General features: G+C 33.0%; 1 protein-coding gene across 2 annotated transcripts in view; it reads right to left on the bottom strand.

Annotated features, from left to right (window-relative positions):
* Positions 1–1190: 1190 nt before the first annotated feature.
* The window catches only part of LOC132729933 (deleted in malignant brain tumors 1 protein-like), a 54477-nt gene continuing 34491 nt past the window's right edge, over positions 1191–21176 (bottom strand). The window contains exons 23-43 of one of the 2 annotated variants that reach the window (XM_060715769.1): positions 20172–20573; positions 16067–16222; positions 15512–15673; positions 14861–15193; positions 14449–14739; positions 13797–13901; positions 13081–13290; positions 12429–12569; positions 11663–11845; positions 11081–11413; positions 10342–10674; positions 9973–10091; positions 9300–9516; positions 8138–8500; positions 7530–7715; positions 7192–7320; positions 6544–6873; positions 5560–5907; positions 4815–4988; positions 4263–4409; positions 1191–3501 (exon numbers count right to left, since the gene is read on the bottom strand). In XM_060715769.1, the coding sequence (XP_060571752.1) occupies positions 3050–3501; positions 4263–4409; positions 4815–4988; positions 5560–5907; positions 6544–6873; positions 7192–7320; positions 7530–7715; positions 8138–8500; positions 9300–9516; positions 9973–10091; positions 10342–10674; positions 11081–11413; positions 11663–11845; positions 12429–12569; positions 13081–13290; positions 13797–13901; positions 14449–14739; positions 14861–15193; positions 15512–15673; positions 16067–16222; positions 20172–20573 (5114 nt within the window). In that variant the 3' untranslated portion in view covers positions 1191–3049. The remainder of the gene's footprint in view (positions 3502–4262; positions 4410–4814; positions 4989–5559; positions 5908–6543; positions 6874–7191; positions 7321–7529; positions 7716–8137; positions 8501–9299; positions 9517–9972; positions 10092–10341; positions 10675–11080; positions 11414–11662; positions 11846–12428; positions 12570–13080; positions 13291–13796; positions 13902–14448; positions 14740–14860; positions 15194–15511; positions 15674–16066; positions 16223–20171; positions 20574–21176) is intronic. The other variant, XM_060715770.1, reaches the window with a different exon arrangement.

Genomic DNA, 21176 nt, shown 5'->3' on the forward strand with positions numbered 1-21176 from the left:
ATCAAACCAGGTCTGCAATTTTCATGCTTTTTTGTTGTTATTTATACTTCCGAGGTTTTAGATTTTTTCCCCATTCTGACATCCATTCGTTATCTGTAAACTACATGTACATTAATAATTAATATTCGTTGTTTTAATTGATGTAATTTGGTAACTCAATAGATTAATATTCTATTATTTACCTCATTGGGACTTCATTGATAAACTAGCATTTCTTTAATGTTATTTTGCACCTGTCAAATTGTCTTTTTTAAAGAAAGCCACGCAAAGATATCTAATAGACTAGAAAATGTGGCCTGACTTAATTGGAATGTTAATATGATTTATAAATGGGTATCTTCCAGGGAATAATAATAATATCTTATCTACCAAGCGAGAAGTAATAATAGGTGTATCTACCCTGCGAAAAATTATAAAATCAGTCAGACGAGAAATAAAAGAGATGTATATACAAAATGGAGAATAATAATGTCGTACCTTCCATGCAAGGGATAATAAAGAGGTATTGATAATGTCGTATCTACTAGGCAAGGAAGAATAAAGAAGTATCTACCAGACGAGTGACAATAAGAATGTATCCACCAGACGAGAATAATGTCACGCGATAAATGCTGCCGTATCTACCATGCAAGGAATAATAACGATGTAGATACCAGGCGAGGAATAATAAAGATGTATCTAACATGCAAGGAATTATTAACATGTACTAGTATCTTCCAAGCGAGGGATAATAATATATCTACCAGGTTGGCAATACGAAAGATACATCCACCAGGAAAGAGATAAGAAAGATCCACAACCAGGAGAGGAATAATAAATGGTGTATTTACCATCCAAGAAATGAGAATGTATCTACCAGGCAAGAAGTAAGAAAGATGCAACTACCAGGCGAAGAATAATTAAGATGCATATTTACCAGGCGAGGAATGATAAAATTGTTTCTACTATAGTCGAGGAATTCTGTCGTTATCTACCAGGTGACGAATGATAATAAAGATGTATAGATCTACCATGCAAGAAATGATGAAGATAATTATACGAAATAATCAAAGTGTATCTACCAGGCGAGGAATAATACGGAAGTATCACCCACGCAGGAAATAAAAAAGATGTTTCTATCAGGACGTGTGTTATTAAGATGTATCTACTCGAGGAAGAATAATATATAACAATAAATAAACATGAAAATTTGAGACAAAATATTTATTTGCAATAAAATATATACGAAGCAGTTGTAGAAATATGTTTGTATTTTTACAAATTGTGACTCTGTGATAAGATTTCAGCTGAAGTAACGATATATTTATACTAAAAATCCTGTACATACATGCATAAAGCTAGATTGCGCCATGAAGCGCAACAAATGAAAATAAAAAGCAGTAAAATGTAGCTCTAAGCTCACAAGAACTATTACAATGATTGTTTTCCCCTTTTTTACAGATTAAACACTGCACGTAAACTAGTTAAAGATAAAAAACACGGAAAAGAAATCATAACTGGTTGAATTATAGGCGTTTGACATGTAATAAATAGCCTATGTTATTTTTTTTAAATACCCTTACAAATAAAAAATGAATAATTACAGTAGAAAGTAGAGCATGACTTTGAAATACATTCGCCATTTTTAACAAGATCAATTAAAGCCTAGTTTGTAAGTATTTTGGATAATAATAATAATGAGTCATTGCAGCAAAGCAGGCATAAGGAGAATAATCATATAGAAGATGAAAACTTATTTTAAAATTGTCGTCTGCTAAAACACACTCGGAAGGCAGTGAAGTACTCGGACTCTGGTCTGGTACGGTCTGGTACCTAGCTTTTTGTAAAGATATTGTGATCGCCCTAGCAGTAAATGATAAAAATCCCAACACGGTTACCACGGTGCTTATATCACGTGACTATTTGTGAGCTTTGTGGGTCAGAAACTAATATAAAAGACGGTCCAGGATTTATTTTCTGCCATTTTTCAATATTTCTTTATTATTTTTTATTGGATACGTGAAGAGATCGCTCATTCTAGTAAGGGACCCATACATAAAATGTTTGCTAAAAGTCATCTTTTTTCGCATGGATATCTGACTGTTCAAATACTTGGTTTATTTTCCCGTGAAAATGCAGTTTTTTCTACAACGTTTCTCAGTATTATAATGAGATGGTTCTGCACTTTATCTTTGTAAAAATAATGAAATATATAAATGATAGCGAAACACAATAAATCTGGACTATCTGTTGTACTGTTGTTTTTTTTGGGATAAAATATCACGTGGTATAGGCTCCGTCGTTGCAAAAATAATTTGTTTTTCGTTTTAGAGAAAATACATTAACACTTGTCAATAGAAGATAAAAACAGTATACAATAATTTTTTCTAAAATAGGATATTTTTTTGTAAACTAATACATAGAACTGTTTTAATAAGAACGCTTTGTACATAACGTAAGTACTATACTGTTTTTTTTCAAAGTCAAGTAGGTATATATTTGTATTTATCTTTTAGAAAAGAGATTGCATACTGCCATGCATATTCAAACAACTGACAGAATAAGCTCAATATTTAGCAGACGGCATCTTAAGCTAATACACTTTTCAAATAATTATCTGACATTTATTTTGGAATATGTTTCATCTAAAGATGGAGTTGATGCGAATTGAATAATATCCGCAATCACAACTTCATGTTAATGTTCAGAGTAATAACGTCATTCCTTTTAAAAGCAAGTGCTATTACAATTAATATCAGAGCCAAATTTTAGTAATAGTGATAATATATCAACATACAATCCATCGACAACTTTCTGTTAAAACGAACATATTTTCCTCTATAAGATGCTGCTTAAATGACAAATGTGTATCATTTCGATATCCAGAGCACTATTATTATAACATTCGTCTTTTTCAGTGTCAACCAAAACATCGTTTTTTCATGCGTAGTACATGCACATGAGTACATACAGAAATGTATATAAAGCATTTGAATTTCATTCGTTTTAGCACGTAACGCAAGCATCACAATAGATTATATCTTTATGCATTTTAGTTCACTGTAATCGGCTATATATCAAATCCGTCTGAATTCGGTTGCTGGATGGCAGCTTCCTCCATAATAATTCCTTTATTTCTATCGTCAAGGTACACCGGATTAGTTACACCAGCAGCTGGTGGCATGTTCGCCGGTTCATCGCCATTATCCTCATTATCGTTTAATTTCGATTTAGAAAAATGAGCTTTTAACTTTGATAGTGTTACCCGTCCGTCTGCAGCAGGCTGTGAAGCAGACGGATTTGGGTCATTCATGTCATTGTGCACTAAAACCTTTTTGATTTCTCCATGTGGCCGTGATCGGCGATAGAGTATATAAACACCGATAGCGATTATCGCCACTAGGATCACTATTATAGAAACTGTCACTGCAATGACAATGGAGTTACTTCCCTCTAAAACTTCCGGCATCATTTTAGACCTTTCTGCTTTATCCTTTTCAGTTGGTGATGTAGTCATTTCCCCTGAAATAGACAAACGTCATATAAGATATGCAAAAAGACCCTTCTGTAAAGTGTAAACCTACAGACAATGCTATAAAAATAGCATTGATACGCCTATGGCGATTATGTTACAATTCTTTAGGTTTAACATTTTCTGAAGCAGGACATATCACGAGAACTGATAAGATTTTATGAATTCAGAGAAAGGGATATACCTCGAGAGCAATGATAGATAAATTAAAATAGATGGACGTGTAGGCTCGGTTTATAAAGTCTGTTCATGAGAGATAGTGGAAAGAGATGAAGCAGCGAGACAAGATGAACACATTAATCTAGCACAAGCTTCACAAAACGCTCTTTTATTGTTTATATTAAAGTTTATTTTTGTTTTGTACAGTTTTAAGTCACACCAACACAATAATGGTCATATAACTACATTCCTAACATAAAAGAATCCAAAGTTCCTCATGCAGAATTCGAATCTACAGGGAGAGGTCCAAATGTAGTGGTTTGAAGTCAATAAATTCAACCATTCGGCCACGGACACCCCTTTTATCACAGAAGGTTAGATTTTAAACCATTATGTTGAATTTGCACATATTTATTCTTAAAAAAATCAAGATAGAAAAAAAGATAGAAACTTCTATATATTCCAAAAGTAAAACTAAACAAACAAAAGTATCAGTAAAAATCTTTATGAAATGTTAATAGATGAAATTTATGAAACTTTCAAATAAAATTCCATATGTAAGACTAATATGAAAAGAACATTAGTTTTATACCAGAGCAATAAACACCCGCGTCTTCTCCGTGGTTACAGTTTTGTACAGCATAGCTATTGTGAGGACAATCTTGAAGACTTGACTCATTTCCATGACATCTAAGATTATCCAGCCATACTGGACCTCTGCCTCTGCCAAAATGAGCTCCTATATCGAGATGAACGAATAAATCATTATTAAATCCCCATCATTGAAATTTATTACGGAAACGTGTTTTTATTGACAAGTATTATTTTTGTTCTTCGTTATTTTACTCAATACAAGTGAAACGGTGATAAGCTTAATATGTTATTATAATAAAATCAAATCATAGGAAACTAGATTTCTGTTACTGCCTTTCCAGTCAGTACAAAGACGATTTCGCTTTGAGTATATACAAATTTTGAAACGTATATTTTTCATCTTCTGATAAACATATCTTGATATAAACATTGAAATTACCAGTTTTATATCACTGATATATTTCTATAAACCACCGAAAAGCATGTAATAAAAAGTTAGCTTTATTGAAACGTGTGTGCCTCCCACAAGATTTTTAGATTGAAATATTACCTTTAACACCTTTCCCCTCAGAGAATCCGAGTTGTCTACAAACAACCATGGCATCCTGATCTCCCCAATAATCATCACAAACTGTACCCCATTGATCCGGGCCTGCCAGATAAACTTCCACACGCCCGTATGTTGGGTCATTCTGGGCGTTAACCAATCTGATGTCTGTTATTTCTGTGTTAAACATGAACGGAAGCATTCGTAAAAGTATTAAATGTTTAAATGACAAACCCGAAATAAAAATGGCGAGACAATTCCTTAGAAAAATCAGACTTACTTTATATCAAAATGTATTTACTATTCATAATTTCTCAATTTCTTGACCTTTTCCTTTATAAAAAGTAGGACTAATAAAAAATGACGAAAACTACATATACACAAAAAGTAGGAATAACTAGTGAAAGCTTAAAGTCTGCAAAAAAAAAAAAGAAAAAGAAGAAAGAAAACCCCAAAACGAAAATCAAATTCAGTTACATTAACCACTTGTCATTGTCACATGGGCTTTAGTATTTTGTAGAGTAACATAACAAAGTATGAAATAATTGAATGAGATATTAGCATACACTTTGTATCGTCACCCGACACTGAATTTCTTTGTCAAGACCCATTCTGACCTTCTCAAATCAAACTAAGCAGATTTGTGCCATATTATTTTAATCTAACCATGTTAGTAAATTCTCGTATTCATTTAGCTCAATATCAACAATGATTATAGTTTGTCATGATATTTTATTTTTCTACAAACCTAATTCTCTATTAAAACATCTAGCTGCCGCATCATGTGACCGGGTTCTACATAACCCTGCATAAACCCCTTCCATTTCATCCGAGCTGTTAAAACCAGTATGTCGACACTGTAATATACTTTTCTCATCGCCTTTGCAACTAACACGTGTAAACCAAAGTGGTCCGTTCACGTGACCGTATCTAGCGCCGATAACTTCGAGTCCGTCCTTGTAGCCAATGTTTCGACAGAATACTCTAGCGTCCCTAGAGTCCCATAGCCAGTCACATATACTGCCCCATACACCGTTGTATTTCATTTCTACACGGCCTCGGTCTCCTTCACCACCTCCAAGCCGGAACTCCAGTCCTAAAATCATTCACATTGTTGACATTCTGATTATTCAAAGAACAATGACATTTTTTATTACACCAAGAAAACTGTCCAGTGCTATTTTGATACACTTCCTAAATACAAAGTAAATAGAAAAAAATACACAAGTTAAGACTCGCTGACCTTTGCCTTTACACAAAAGTCTTCAGGCCCACACAGGAGATAAATACTCGAAACTGTAACAAACTATGACAGGAGGACGAATATAAAGTTACGTCAGCAACTTTATGTCCCACTACTTTTTTAAGTTACGTCAGCAACTTTATGTCCCACTACTTTTTTTTTTATCTAAGACAATATCAGCAAGTACCACTAGTAATCGCTTGATTAAAAGCACATGCTCATCAGAAAGCTTGTTTTTTGGAATTTGAAATTACACAACATATCTGCTTTTGTTCTTGAAAATAAAGATAAAAATGATTTAAGTTTAAATATGAAATAGCTTCTTAAAGAAGTCTAGCGTGCTGCTACTATCGATAAGTGCTTGTGGGACAAACCTGCATATCAACTCTTAAAAGACTTTGTTTATTAATGAGAGAACTTATTTCGCAACCACACTGAAATAAATATGCTATTGACTATTAACTACTATTACTACTGACGAATACTTACTAGTGTCATTATAGCAAAGCACTCCAGCCCTTTGTGCATAGTAATCACAAACATTTGACTGACCCCATCTTGCGTATGAACATTGTTTTAGTGAGGGCTCGGTGCCCATACATTTTACTTTGTTCATTAGGATTGCGCTCGAGAGATTCTTTGGTGGTCTGTAGGCCTGTCCCCCGGCATAACCAAGTTGTCTGCAAGCAACATTCGCGGCTTTGTCATCAAAACTATCAGAGCAAACACTTCCCCAAACACCATCTAAATGAACCTCGAGAAAACCATGGAATTTGGAGTGTTCTTTATCGTAATCGGGTTGCACACGTACATGGAAACCTTTGAAAATAGACAAAACGCAATCATTGAGTTTATGTTTATAAATGTTAAGCTAAATGGTCCATTTTTTAATAATCAAAGTTTTCACTGAATGAACAAAATGAAATATTTTGTAGAAAATTTAATTTAACTTTTGACAAAGATACATTGCTTAAAAACAACAACATGGACTCTAGTACTCTCGGCTGTACAATTATTTACTTTGGCCATTTGTTTAAATTTGGTTTGGGCAAAATGTCACCTTAAGAGCCTTAAATATTTAAGTTACGTCTAATCGGTGTTATCTGAATATCATCGATATATCATGTGGAAACAAACCTGTGTCTACGATGACAGAGTCACTACAATATACCGATGCATACTTCCCAGATGAACATTCTGAGGAAAACTCCATCTTACAATTCTTAAACTCTCTCTCGTCCCCATCACAGTTCACTGAATTCACTCCTGAAATAATTTAGACATTAATATAAGTAAAAAGCATAAACGTTAAAGATGAAATTCTGAATTTTTAATTTCTTACAATGGAAAAAAATCAATTGACATGGAACCAATACATTTTTAGATCGTTGTAATATTTTCTGTTGCAACTCATTATCCGATTCCGTTTCTTAAAAAGGCCTTTCAAAATTGAAAACATGTTCGAAATAACCTACCTATTGAACTCGAGAGGTTTCCAAATGCTGACCCTTGTATAACTTTACCATCAGCGAACCCAAGCGTCCTACATGCCACCCGTGCGTCACGTGAATCAAAGTCTTTGTCACACACGGAATGCCATTGGCTGTTGTGGTAAACTAAGACTCCGCCCATTGAGACATTGAATCTACCGCTCAGTTTCACTGGAAAAATTGACAAACATAATTAATGTTTAATTAATTATATGTCATAAAACCGTTTGCTTATCTTTAAAAAGAGTTATACTATGAAAATCTGACCATCAAAAATTTGTGCATTAGCAGTGACAAATAGCTTAAATTTTGCTACAAGCAAGAATGGAATTTCATGAGCAGATCAATTTTTACAGTTTAATAATCTTAGTTTAAAAGCTTAGAATGATAGAAATTTAGTATATGAGAATACATTCGCAACATATTAACAAGAACAGCATCAGCAGCAACAATAACAATCAGCATCAGCATCATCATTATTATCATCTCCCCCTCCTCCTCGTCATCAAGATTAATTATGGCAATAAAAAAATAAATGGTGTTATATATATGATAGTGTAGTAGTAATGCAGCCATGTTCACGTTTTACTTACAATCATTGATACAGTATACACCAGCATCATCTTTATGAGACTTGCACTTCCACCAACCAATCGATCCGTCAGAAATTGCACTGTTAAAGCCTCTATGTGGACATTTATGAAGAGCAGGTTCATTCCCAGTACATTTCAAATGGCTGAGCCATATCGGGCTAGTTTTTCCTTCTCCGTAAAATGCCCGTTTGAGGGCAAAACCATCATGGTAGTTTTTCTCGCGACACAGAACACGTGCATCATTATCGTCCCATGACGCGTCACAAACAGTGCCCCATACATTGTTCAAGGCGACTTCCACACGACCAAATGGGCTGTTCTTATCCTCTGGTTTCTTGTCGTTAACTATTCTATAACTTATTCCTGTTGCAGAAAAAACAGAGAAAAATGTCAATGTAACATTTCGAACATTGTTTTGAACCGTACAGTGCATAGCAGCTGGGTACCACTCATTATCAACAAACAGACAATGCATTTTCTAATTCCAGCAATAGTGTATATAGAGGCACACTGGTTGCATTAACGTTGAAATTTTCTGCAAAATTTGCAGAACCATGTAACATAAGCGCAATGGACGAGCCCTTCTTTGGGCTTGAATTTGTCCTTTATTAACTTAGGATTAGTTATTATTTCAAAATACTAAAAATGAGAATACAATCAGAATAGGTTTACGTTAGTTTGAATAGCAATTAGCTTCCGAAGTGTCATAATGTCTTGTATAAATGCAATTTTTATAAAATTATAAAATTTAATATCAACAATGATAAATGTAATAATACTTAGTGTATTCTAAAACAATCAATATTAAAATTTAGGGCAGCTGTAGTCTAATGAATCGTTCCAGTCAAGCTTGGGGCCACGATCATGTTTTCTCATATAACACCAGCATTAGGTAGTTCCAGATAGCCTACTTAACAGTTGTTCAATTCAGCAACAAGGTTTCATCACCGCCAGCATAAGTAAATAATCTTAACACAGACATAATATAACATAATATATTTTAGTTATCATTAGTTTATGTTTTATTAACACCTATATTTTATAAAACACGACGTCAATTATTTAATATTGTCAAATATGTTTATTGCCTTTTAAGGCATGAAAATTATAGTCTTTGTTGAAAGGTGGTTTGAAAAAATACCGTAGCTGTAAGGTAACATACCATTGTCATTATAGCACACGGCAGCAGCGTTAGTACGATCGGTACAGTTCTTCGAGACGAGTCTGTCATTAAACTTGCAAGCGTCAATGGAGGGCTCATTTCCCTCACAATGCACATCACTAATCCAATAAGGTCCACGGCTTAATAAGGGAGAAAACTCGTTATCAGACTGGTGATAAGCTACTCCATGCTGGAAACTCATGCTTCTACATAACACCTGAAAGTTCAGATACACAGCTTCAAAATCCATTTAAATGAAGGGAGACACTAAGTATATAAGGCGGATAAATGTACGCTAGCGTAGCAATTTATGTTGCAAATCAATGTGAAATGAGAGAAAATGTTGCATTAGTGATTAATTATTTATGTATATTTAATATACACGAGATAAAGTAATGAGATTATTGCAATTATTATAGTCATCATATTAATATAAAATGCCGGACACACTACAATATGATCATTCCAAACCACGTTCTATTTCTTTCAGAATACTTATACAACAATACTTAAACAATATCAATCTGGTTTCAAATATAGAGGTTTATAACAGAAACCAAGATCTGCCTTTGATTAACGATGGACATTCTCAAACTGTGCTAATACAGAATTTTTACGCCATGCATGTTCAAGGATATCCTTTAAATAATTGTTCACCGAAAGTTTTAGTTACCATGGCATCAACATCATCCCATCCCGAAGAGCATATTCTACCATACCGACCATAGTGCATGACCTTCACTGTACCCGAATAGTCCCCACCATTGCCTTTCTGAAGCTCGAATTTATAATCTGTATAAAAAGTAGAATATATTGGATGAATATGTATTTCAATAAGAAATTTCCCGATTAATTATCACAGTTATATACAATAATACAAAACATTGTATTTAATGACTTAGATAACCCCTTCACAAAAGCAAAATTTTAAGTAGCTCTCTATTAAGTAGCGTTCTATGCATAATTTCCTTCACCGTTTACAGTATTAAATCGGTTTGGTTGAGAAAAAATTTCTAAAAAAGTTCAAAAAGTATTTACACACCTTCCTTCAATGGCAAATCAATCTTCTTAAAGCATGCTGCAGATGCGTAGAAATCCGATTGGTTGCACGGACCCTCTCGGAGACAACTTTCTATTGTTTTGGAATCTTCGCCACAAGAAAGCGTCTTATTTTCTAATATATCTTCATAAATCTTTCCATAAGCCGATCCGCTGATAGATTTGCCATCATCAAAACCGAGGTCTTGACAAACTAGCTTGGCACTGTAATCGTTGAACCCTTTATCACAGACTGCTTCCCAAGTATTTTTGTCGGAGTTGTAATACAATACGGGACCATGGGATACTGTTCTACCTACACCGGAACTAAGCTTAACTGAAAAGAAATGAATACAGGAAAAGATTACTTTCTAAATTCATAACTCGATGCTATAATTTCTTTCAATATTGCAGAAGAACAGAAGTCTTTTATCTACATATATTAGGACGATGTTCGGTATCTCATCAATTAAGAATATATGACTGCATTCAAATCTCATGTTGAAGTGACAGAAGTTAATAAATACGTTATAATTTCCGTGATCTTGCAGAAGAACATAATTCTTTTATCTACATATTAAGACAATGTTCGATATCTCATCAATTAAGAATATATGACTGCATTCAAAGATGTTCAAGTGACAGAAGTTGGATAGTTAATTGATACGCATTACATTTGACTTGACAGCATAACGCCAATTATAATGTGAATACATGTAGTATAATTTTACAAGAAAATATACCTGAATTGTAACAATGAACTGCAGCGTCTTTGGAATGATCGGCACAATTTTTGTCTGGGTTTGGTTGTTCCCAACCCTCATGTGGACAATCTTGTAAAGATTCCTCGGACCCATTACAGTGAAGATTTGATTCGTACACTTTATCTGGCGGATCACCAAACTTTCCTGTGTAAAGTGGGAATCCAGTAACGTAGCCGAAATATCGGCACAACACTTTAGCATCGTTTATATCCCAATAACGGTTGCAAATAGTTCCCCATACTCTGTCAACTGACACTTCAACCCGACCATAATTGTGGTCGGGCCCGCCTCCTACCATCCTATAGGCAACACCTGGAATTTCCACATGAAAACTTTCTACAGACCAATATTCATTATTAATTGGAAGCTCTAAGCTTTGATACACCTCTTAACTCAATTATTGTATTTTTTCTTTAATGCTTTCTAAACAATCGTTATTAATTCATAGATTACTTAAAGATCAATGCTAGTCAAAATATACATTTTGCAACTCATCAACATAACATAAAATACTGAAATATTGAACTGAATAATTGAAATATTCAATAGCAAACAACATACCAAACGCCTCATAGCAGTGAGCTCCAGCATAGTGTCTCCCTACACAGTCCTTGACGTGTCCGTATGGTGTTTTTGGACATTCATCAAATGTTGATTCGGTACCTGAACAGTTCACCTTTGATGTCCAGAATGGTGCATTATCTCCCTTTCCAGTGCTCCATTTGTAATGGAAATATGCTTGACCTGAATCAATGATCAATCACTGTTACAAGAACATATTATCTTGTTTTACTAAAGAAATCTTTGTTTTATTAGACATGCGCTTTATTATCATACTTACCAATCTGATTACTTCTTTTGTTTCTTTGCTTGACAAAGTTCCTTAAAATTCTTGTATCAAATAAACTAATATTAGCACTATTCCTCCAATCAGTTAGTGACACTACATCAATTATGAAATATTTTGTACATGCGGATTAGATGAGATTTGTCAAGATGAGAATTCGGAAGTGTAACAATAATCAATTCCATTACATTCCTGCATTAACAAGACGATATACATTGTATAAACTTTATAATCACAAAGTCAAAAAAGAAGAATGCATGTTCGCACTAAATCGCACAACATAACCAACGTACAAGGAAAACGATGAACAAAACGGCTGTTCTATGCATGCAGGCACTTACTAACGCGTATAAAACTGAAGACAATGAAAATACAATTTGCATATCATAATTGTTTACATTACAATACTAGTTAATACATGCAAGCACTGACACACACGAAAATACAAATATATGAATGAAGTTCATAAAATGTACATACCATTTGCATATCCCAATTGTTTACACACAACCGTAGCATCCCTGTCGTCCCAGTCGTCGGCACAAATTCGTCCACTTACATTCATAAAGTTCACAACAACAGGTCCAGCGCCATTCTTCCCAGCCACAGATATCTCTGCCTCTGAAGATAAGAAATTCAATGCTTTATACAAAACTTGAAGCTATCAAAATAGTTAAATATTGAAATAACTATTTTATAATAAAAGTTTCAGCGTAATATTCAATAAATGATTGTCTATACCTTACTTCTTATTGGGCTTGCCAAGTCAGACCAAGGAGACGATTCATACAGCTTAGTCCATGCAAACAATAACATGTCATGAATGTTTATTATTTTTCCAATAAAATAGAATCCACTCTTTGTTTGTTTCTAATTAAACATTTTTGGCAAAATAAAAGGGGAAAACCATCACCTCATACCACTGTATCCGCATAGCTCTTGTATGTATCTTGTTTCTTTGTCATTTACCATTTTGGCAAAATAGAGGGGACAGCTATAACCACTGATGTGTTTTATTACATAAACACTTTACTTATCCATACCAATTTTGATAGATAATATGCTGGTTAAATGTATTCATTATTTGTTTAAGGCAAAATACTAGTAGGTAAAAGGGACAGTAAGACATTACCTTTGGGTAGTGATCCATTGAAGCAGGCTGCAGCCGCGTAATCCATGGAACACATAGAACCATATGGCAGTTCATGGGGACAATCAGTTAGTTTAGCCTCATTTCCCTTACATTTTATTGTTTCCATGGTTCCATGTGATTTAATGTAGCCATAGGGCGAACAACATAGAGGCACACCTGAGTCAAAGCCTAACTGAGAGCATGTAACATCTGTAAAAAAGGAAGGTGGATTAAAATATTTTGTTTAGTCCATAAATGCCGGCGGTGATGCTTTAATTACAGTGCAACCTTCATATGGCGGCCCTCTGTAGAGCAGTTACCTCTTTACAACAACAGTTTCAATTATGCCTTAAATAAGATAAACAAGATTAACACATTAATTACATTAACATATTTAATGGCAACACCTCAAGACAACATTCAAGGTTTTTTTTTTATCTCCTTTACAGTTTTACTTTGCAGAGGTTGCACTGTATACTAAAGCCTATGCAAAAGATATTTATTCATATAATTATTATTGCCTTAATCAAACAGAGGGGTATAGCCGAACATACACACTAAGCAAATTTAGTTAATTTAAAATGCAATATTGAGTCAAAATGATTTTTAATTTTTATACTAGTACTTTGGAGACCAATAATTGCATTAGGAAACTGTTAACCGACCCTAGGACAATATTAAGTGTTGATATATGAACTAAATACAAAATTGCTTACCAACATCCGTCTGGTCCCAATGATCATTACAAACCAGGCCCCAGTGATTATTTATATTGACCTCGACAGCTCCATGAGACTCAAAGTTTCCTTTGGTCAGCATCACTAAAATATATAAATGTAATCCTTATTACAAGTCTTGTTTCTTAGAAAAAAAATCTTAAGCGACCAAAAAAAATATATAAAATAAACAAAACCCAACCAACTTCAAAAAGAAAACGATAATAATTTTTTAAGACGCTTACAAGTCTCTGAAAACTTTAATATATTGAAGTAATGATAATTTTTAACTCATTTTAATCATCGAATTTTGGAAACATTGAAACAGCCAATTTTGGAAACAATCAAAGAAACAAAGACTAGCTAAGTGCATTAGGTAAGCACAAAGTAATGTACTTGTGTCAAACATTTTACCTCATATAGTTTTTCTTGTTTAATCTGCTATATATATTTATCATTTGACAATTTGAAATGTTCCGTGTGATGTCACATTTTACCCTCACATTAGTCTTAAATCAATATTAACAGGGACCTGATATATATGGTTTAGGATTCGTCTAAAACTATCTAATAAGCCGAGTTTCGTAGATAGTCATAAAGTTGAATAACAAATACTTCCATTTGACTTTGTACGATAACAATTTCGTCTTACCAGATTTAAGGCAAACGACACCAGCATCATCACAGTTGGCTGAACCAGGCGTCCATGTATTACTACACTCTAGTATACTTTTCTCTGTTCCACTACATTCTATATAATTCATCCACACGTGGCCTTTGCTTCGGGTGTCAAATGTGCTTTTAATGCCATCAATATATCCAAGTTGTCGACAGAACACACCCGCCTCCTTGTCGCCCCAACTGCTATTACAAACACGGCCCCATTCACCATTAAACATTATTTGTACCCTACCCTTTTCGTCAACTCTAAACTTTACGCCCTCTGAAAAATATTTTTTAGTAAAATACTAAATTTAATTATATATAAATTTTCGAATTTCTTCAAAAGAAAAAACATCTAAATAACAGATAAATAGTACAATGCATAAAAATTTCAGAATTACCTTTATGATTGTAGCAAAGAACGCCAGCAGTTGGTCTCTGAAATCGTCCTTTTATTGGATACTTGCAGCCGATATCTTCATTGAAACCACTATAACTGCACGAGCTAAGATTCATTTTGTTCCCCTGACATTTGAAGTTACCTAATGCCATTGGCGAGTCAAGTCGACTAGTTCCATTATAAGCCATGCCTCCCACGTAGCCAAGCTGTCGACAGGTGGCATTAGCCGTTGAGTCTGTCCAGTTTAGAGGACACACAGGACCCCAGAAACCATATTTGTTGACCTCCAAGGAGCCATAATAGAGACCTCCTTTGATCTTGAGATCTAGTGATTCTACAGGGAAAAGACACCAATACGTTAATTCTAAAAACAAAGGTGCTTGTACTTGTATATTTAAATATTTTGTTCAGTACAAATGCTTTTCCTTTTAGTAAAAACAGAATATCAGACCAATGGCATGTTCATTACTCTTTGTATATAATTATCTTTATCTGTGTTTATGTATTTTGAAACATATGAAATATAATAAAGACCTAAACGTTGTCATATGAAAGATTACTCTATTTGGTACAATCAAGTTTAACCAATGGAATTATCTCCTGTAGTTAGAGATTGTTGTCCTTATATTCTTTTCTCCTGCAGATGATTTACCTTTGATTTTGATAACCGATTCATTACAATAAACTGTGACATAATTGTTTGATGGACAAATTCCTTGAGTGTATTTACAGTCCTCCAATCTCTGTTCACCTCCATTACAACTTAGTTCAATTATAGCAATCTTCTCACTTCTGTTAGCACCCAAAACAGAACCTGCAATTAGATTAGTTAATTGATTAACAATATGTTCCTTATACTAATAGCTTAAACTGTTTCATGTTGGAAACAAAAGTGATTGCATTTTGCCACAAGTAAAGAGCTCGGTCAGCCTGCACATTTGTCTAGTCTGATTAAACTTTTTACTATTGGTAGCTCATTTCTTGCCTTTTGATAATGATATCCCTTACTGTTTCCAAACTCAGAGCATAATTTGAAATTAATGTAAAACTTTAAGCAGTATAAGAGTTAACAACCATACAATTTTGTTTGCATGGGTTTTATTTATACTTTCCACATTAAACTCGTGTAAGCGACTTTTTCATTACACTAATGACTAATGATATAAATCTCTGTCCGAATGGAAATTAGAGTTTAGTTACAAGTTACCTGGTTGAAATTTTCCGTCGACATATCCAAGCTGGCGGCAAGCTACGCGAGCTGTAACCTGATTAAACCCATTGTCACAGACAGCGGACCATTTTGTCTTCTCGTCATACATCTCCAATATACCGTAATTCAAATCATTTGTGTTGGAAAGCCGCACTGCAATATCAGAATTATTAATTAAGTAAACTAGATCTACCAAACATTCGACATTATCATTTTCACTTCAAATTATGTAGGAAAGTCGCAATGTAGTAATAAACAAGACACCCCGATCATCCAACATTATTTATTTCATCAGAATTTACTTACAATTTGTAACATAATGTATATTAAAATTTGTATGTCTTTCATCTGACACATGATACATCTGACTAGTCATTTAAATTTATTTAACTCATTTTTCAAATCAAATATCATGATAGATTTTGATTATATATTTTTTTTCTTATTTTCTTTAATTTTATTAAATCAAATTTTAAGTTTTAAAAAACATTTGTGATATAAAGATGATACAAAAGTACAAACAGTATGTACGTATATACGTTTTGCCTTTATGAAAACATTTCAACGAGAATAATATTATTATGATACAATATATAATAGTACATGCTTAGAAAAAGAAAACGCCAATATGTACTATAATATACGCAAGAGAGGAGCAAAAGCTTAAATAATGATTTGGAGAAAACAGAAATGATTTATATGTATATAATTATCTTATTTTAATTTGAAGACATCGTCAAATAAAACCAGTCTTTCTTTTACAGACAAATATGAGAAAAAAAATTTCTGTATTCAAAATGCACAAATTAATATATTTTTTGAAAAAGTGTGTTAATAGATTTTCATGCAAATGGCTTGCAAAGCAGCATAAAGCAGATATAAATTTTTAAATGAACGTACCTCCATTTTAAAATCAGTAATTAAAAATAAAAATTTCTAACACAAGTTGCTTTTAACCAATAATAGCTACTTAAACATTTGCATAATATACATTATCGAAGTACATATGAATACACCAAGAAAGACTTGTTTGAAAATTGTTTAAACGATTGGACATTTTAACTAAAATAAAGAATAAAGAATGTCAGATCAACTTAATACAACGACAAAAGGTAATTAAATAATTTCTACTAAGCCAAGAGTGAAGACATATTCTTTGAAGGTACATTCACTGAAAACAAGCACCCTTACCACATTACCACCACCTTTTATGCTGAAAAAAAAACGTATTGAAAAGTAATGGTTATAACGTATAAAATGATTAATATAACATTTTTATATCTAATAACGTTGGTCCAAACTAAGGTAAACTTGAATATTTGTGTTGATAAATGACTTTTCTCTATTCTCTTACAATGGAGTTGAAGTTTTCAATATGGTCATAAAATTTGATTGTGAAATACATCAAATTTTTATTGCTTGAACAACTGAAAAATAAAAGTTGACACAGTAATTACTTTGTTTGGAATGATTTTGAAACGCTTATATCAACCATAGATCTATCATTTGCTTTTTAAGATCTACAAAAGTATTTATATCTGAAATGTCAAATTACTGGATATTCAAATGAATGACTTGCTTTATTTATCAAATGAAATTGATGTCTTAGACCTGAACATAACACGAGAATTACACAGCAAACACAAATGTACAAATAAGATAATTAGATATAACTTTCTCATCAATAAATTCAATAAATGTTGACATTTGTCTCATGCTTTGTCGTCTTAAGACAGCAGTTTATTAAGCAACCTTTTTGGTACTTTTCCTTAGTCGCTTAAAAAGTTTGACTGTATTAGCTTGAAAAATACTTTGTTCGAGCGCTCAAAGACTAAGAATATTTACAATAATAAAATGACTGAGAAAGAAAGAACATTTTCAAACTAGAATTAGCCCAGACACACCGAGAGTGTATACAAAATGGCATTAAAGATTCACTTTTTTTAAAACAATGAAAGAAATTAGTACCATGGAAAAATCCATTGTCATTTCAGGTAATGGAATAAGCTAATTAAACCATGTACATATACCGGTGAATACAATGATATTTTGTGACAGAACAAATATACTTTTAAACAACGATAGTGAATTGATTGCATCGATATATAAAATGAAATATGTAATCTCCAATTTCAATAAACAACATTATTTTCGGATAAAAAAATAAAAGTTGTGTACAAATTCTTAATTACTAGTGGAGTTAATTTGGTTCTTTCTTAAGATAAATCTCCTAGTTAATGACACTATATCTTCATATTTTGTTTAAATACAGTGTATAGCATTTAAAACGTAACATATCTTCTCTGTGTGTACTCAAAAATATTTGTTTTATAAATAAGTTATTGTATAAAATCATCAGTATTTTCAAATATGTAATTTGAGCATAATATATCTTTAAGTAAGTGCTCAAAATAATACAGGATACAAAAATTAATAGTTGTTCTTAAAATGTTTTTTAAAATAATAATTATCAGAATAAGTGACAATGTGACACATGAGACTAACTAACTATCTAAATGCATCAATAAATTGATTGAAATATAATAACAAGAACAAAAATCTGTGCCCGAAAAATGTCATCATATTATAACAACAGATATTATCCAGAACTAGGCAATTACGGCTCCCCACTTCAAATCCCCGGGTACAAACACATTTTATTCCATTATAGCATCACTGTGCATTTGCCAAGGTTTTATCTGTAAAACTTTGCTTGTACTCCGGGATAAGATTTGGGAAAAAAATTGCCATGGTCCGGAGTATCTCTTTTATTTATGCTTAATAAGCTAAGTAAAATGAATATCCATGCTTAAATTGTCACCAAAAATAATTATTTATGCACAAAATGTTGCAGCAATAAAGACCGAGGCTATTACTAGAAACAAATTTACCGGTGACTCAAATATAACAATTAGTGCCTATACTGAGAACAAACATTGGTGCATTCATAAATAAATGCTATTTTTTTTTAAATATTGGTGCAAAAAAGTTTATTACATGAATTTATGTGCCCATACAATAAGCAAAAATTTATATGTTGGTGCATTAATACATATTGGTGCTAAATGTTTAGAAAATAAATATTGGTGTTAAAATGCAAGTAAAAATACTGTTGCAATATATGAAACCTAAGATAAATATGTGTGCTTAAAATGTAACTAAAACAAATATTTGTGCTTATAATGTTATCAAAGAACAAAAATGTAGTGTTCAAACTGCTGTCTTTTATCGAAACAGAAATTCCGTTCTGATATGGTAGCAGAAGTAAATAACTTTGCCGAAATGTATACTAGTGGTCGAACATTCTTATATACAAACGAAATAGGAATATGCGCTCGAAGTGATACATAAAAAAAGTGATTCTTCAATTGTAAGGCACAAATATTACACGATAAAGGTAATAAGGTGCATCAAATACTGAAGAAGAAGAAAGGATATAAACTGGTGACTAAATGCTATACAAATAAGCTAGAGGAAAAATAATTGTAGCAAGGAGAAAATATGACTAGCGATCTAAGATTAAATGATATTTATGATAGACAAATTACTGCAGAATTGTTTATTCTTAAATATAAAAGGTTTACGAAAATATCTTTAAAACATGTCAATTAGAACTAAAAACTATTTTGAAATAAACTACTTTAACTCTTAAAAAAGCGTCTACCTAATGTAGTAAAACAGACAAAACAAACTAAAGCGCTCTAACTAGAAATAACACCAACAAGTATGTAATCAATACTTTTTTCATAAATGTTTAACTTTCCCAAAATTACCTTTGTTGTCTCTGTGGAGAGCAACCACTAGCTACAGAACTTGCCGAAACAACCAAAAACGGGTAGACTAATACGCAACTATAGTAGACCAAGTTACCGACTTCTAAAAGCCTACATGTCCTATTTTACAGAAAGTGCATTGCTGGTACCAGTTGTGTGGTTATATGTATATAAATAATATATCTATGCGCTGGTTCCTGTTTCCATTGAAATGTGCACCTAAAGGATATAGACTGTGTGCAATATATTGGCCTGGTCCCTGGTGAGGCAGTAATATTGTTGAATATCTAGTACTTGTACCCAATACATGGAACAAATGAGGCTCAAACCTGTATCGTAGCACTGAACAGCGGCATCGTCTTGATGCATCCAGCAAGAACTTCGGTGATAATTTCGGTACCAAACACCACGCCCTCTAAACTGCAATCCCACTTGAAAATCGTCGGCATCATTTGATTCACCAACCTTTTCAATCATCATTGGGCATTGTGTGATTGACGTCTCATTTCCTTTGCATCTTAATGCATTCAGGTAAAACTTGCCTTCGCCAGCACCGTATGAACCCATCATTAATCTTCGCCCTCCCTTAAATTTCATCTGTCGACAGATGACATCTGCAGTTTTATCATTAAAGAACGAATATCCGCATATGCTTCCAATCTTTCCGTCTAATACTATTTCTATGCGACCATTGGTATGTGTAGTTCCATTAACCAATTTGATTTTCATACCTATGTCAAACAAAAATATTATCAACACTACAAAGAACACAGACCAAATATTCAAAAGGAAAACATAAGTTTGCCTCTCTCTATATTCACTTGTAAACTAAAGGCTTAGTGTTTAAAGTGAACTGTTTCAATATACAATGTATAAATAACAAGTCATAAAATATTTCTTTTGTATGAAAAATACTCAGTTATTATGTTTGCTGGATATTCTTCCTGATACGGCATTTCTCTCTTTCATGTAATTTCTCATCATTTCTACTGGTCTTTTGTCCTTTATTTTCAATCCCCATCAGTGTATTGCCATGTGAATCTTGTTTTGGTACAATTCGAAGCACTTCACAATAATTGCAATATGAAGTAGCACTTTTTACATTTCGTCAATACGCATAACACGGTGTATGCATGTCCAGCTAAAACTATGGATATAGTATGCAGATTTGTTTCGCCAAAATCTTTTTAAAAATGGACCTAAGCGTCAGTGCTATTTCTAAAATTGCTGAAACACAGGACTTAGTCTAGGTGATGAATTTTCCCATATCTTTCTTTGATTTCACTGGTCTTGCAATATCTCATCAGAGAATTGCTTTTCTCACAATAGACCTG

Source organism: Ruditapes philippinarum, unplaced genomic scaffold, assembly GCF_026571515.1.
Source record: "Ruditapes philippinarum isolate M1 unplaced genomic scaffold, ASM2657151v2 ctg522_1_1_1_1, whole genome shotgun sequence".
NCBI lineage: Eukaryota > Metazoa > Mollusca > Bivalvia > Venerida > Veneridae > Ruditapes > Ruditapes philippinarum.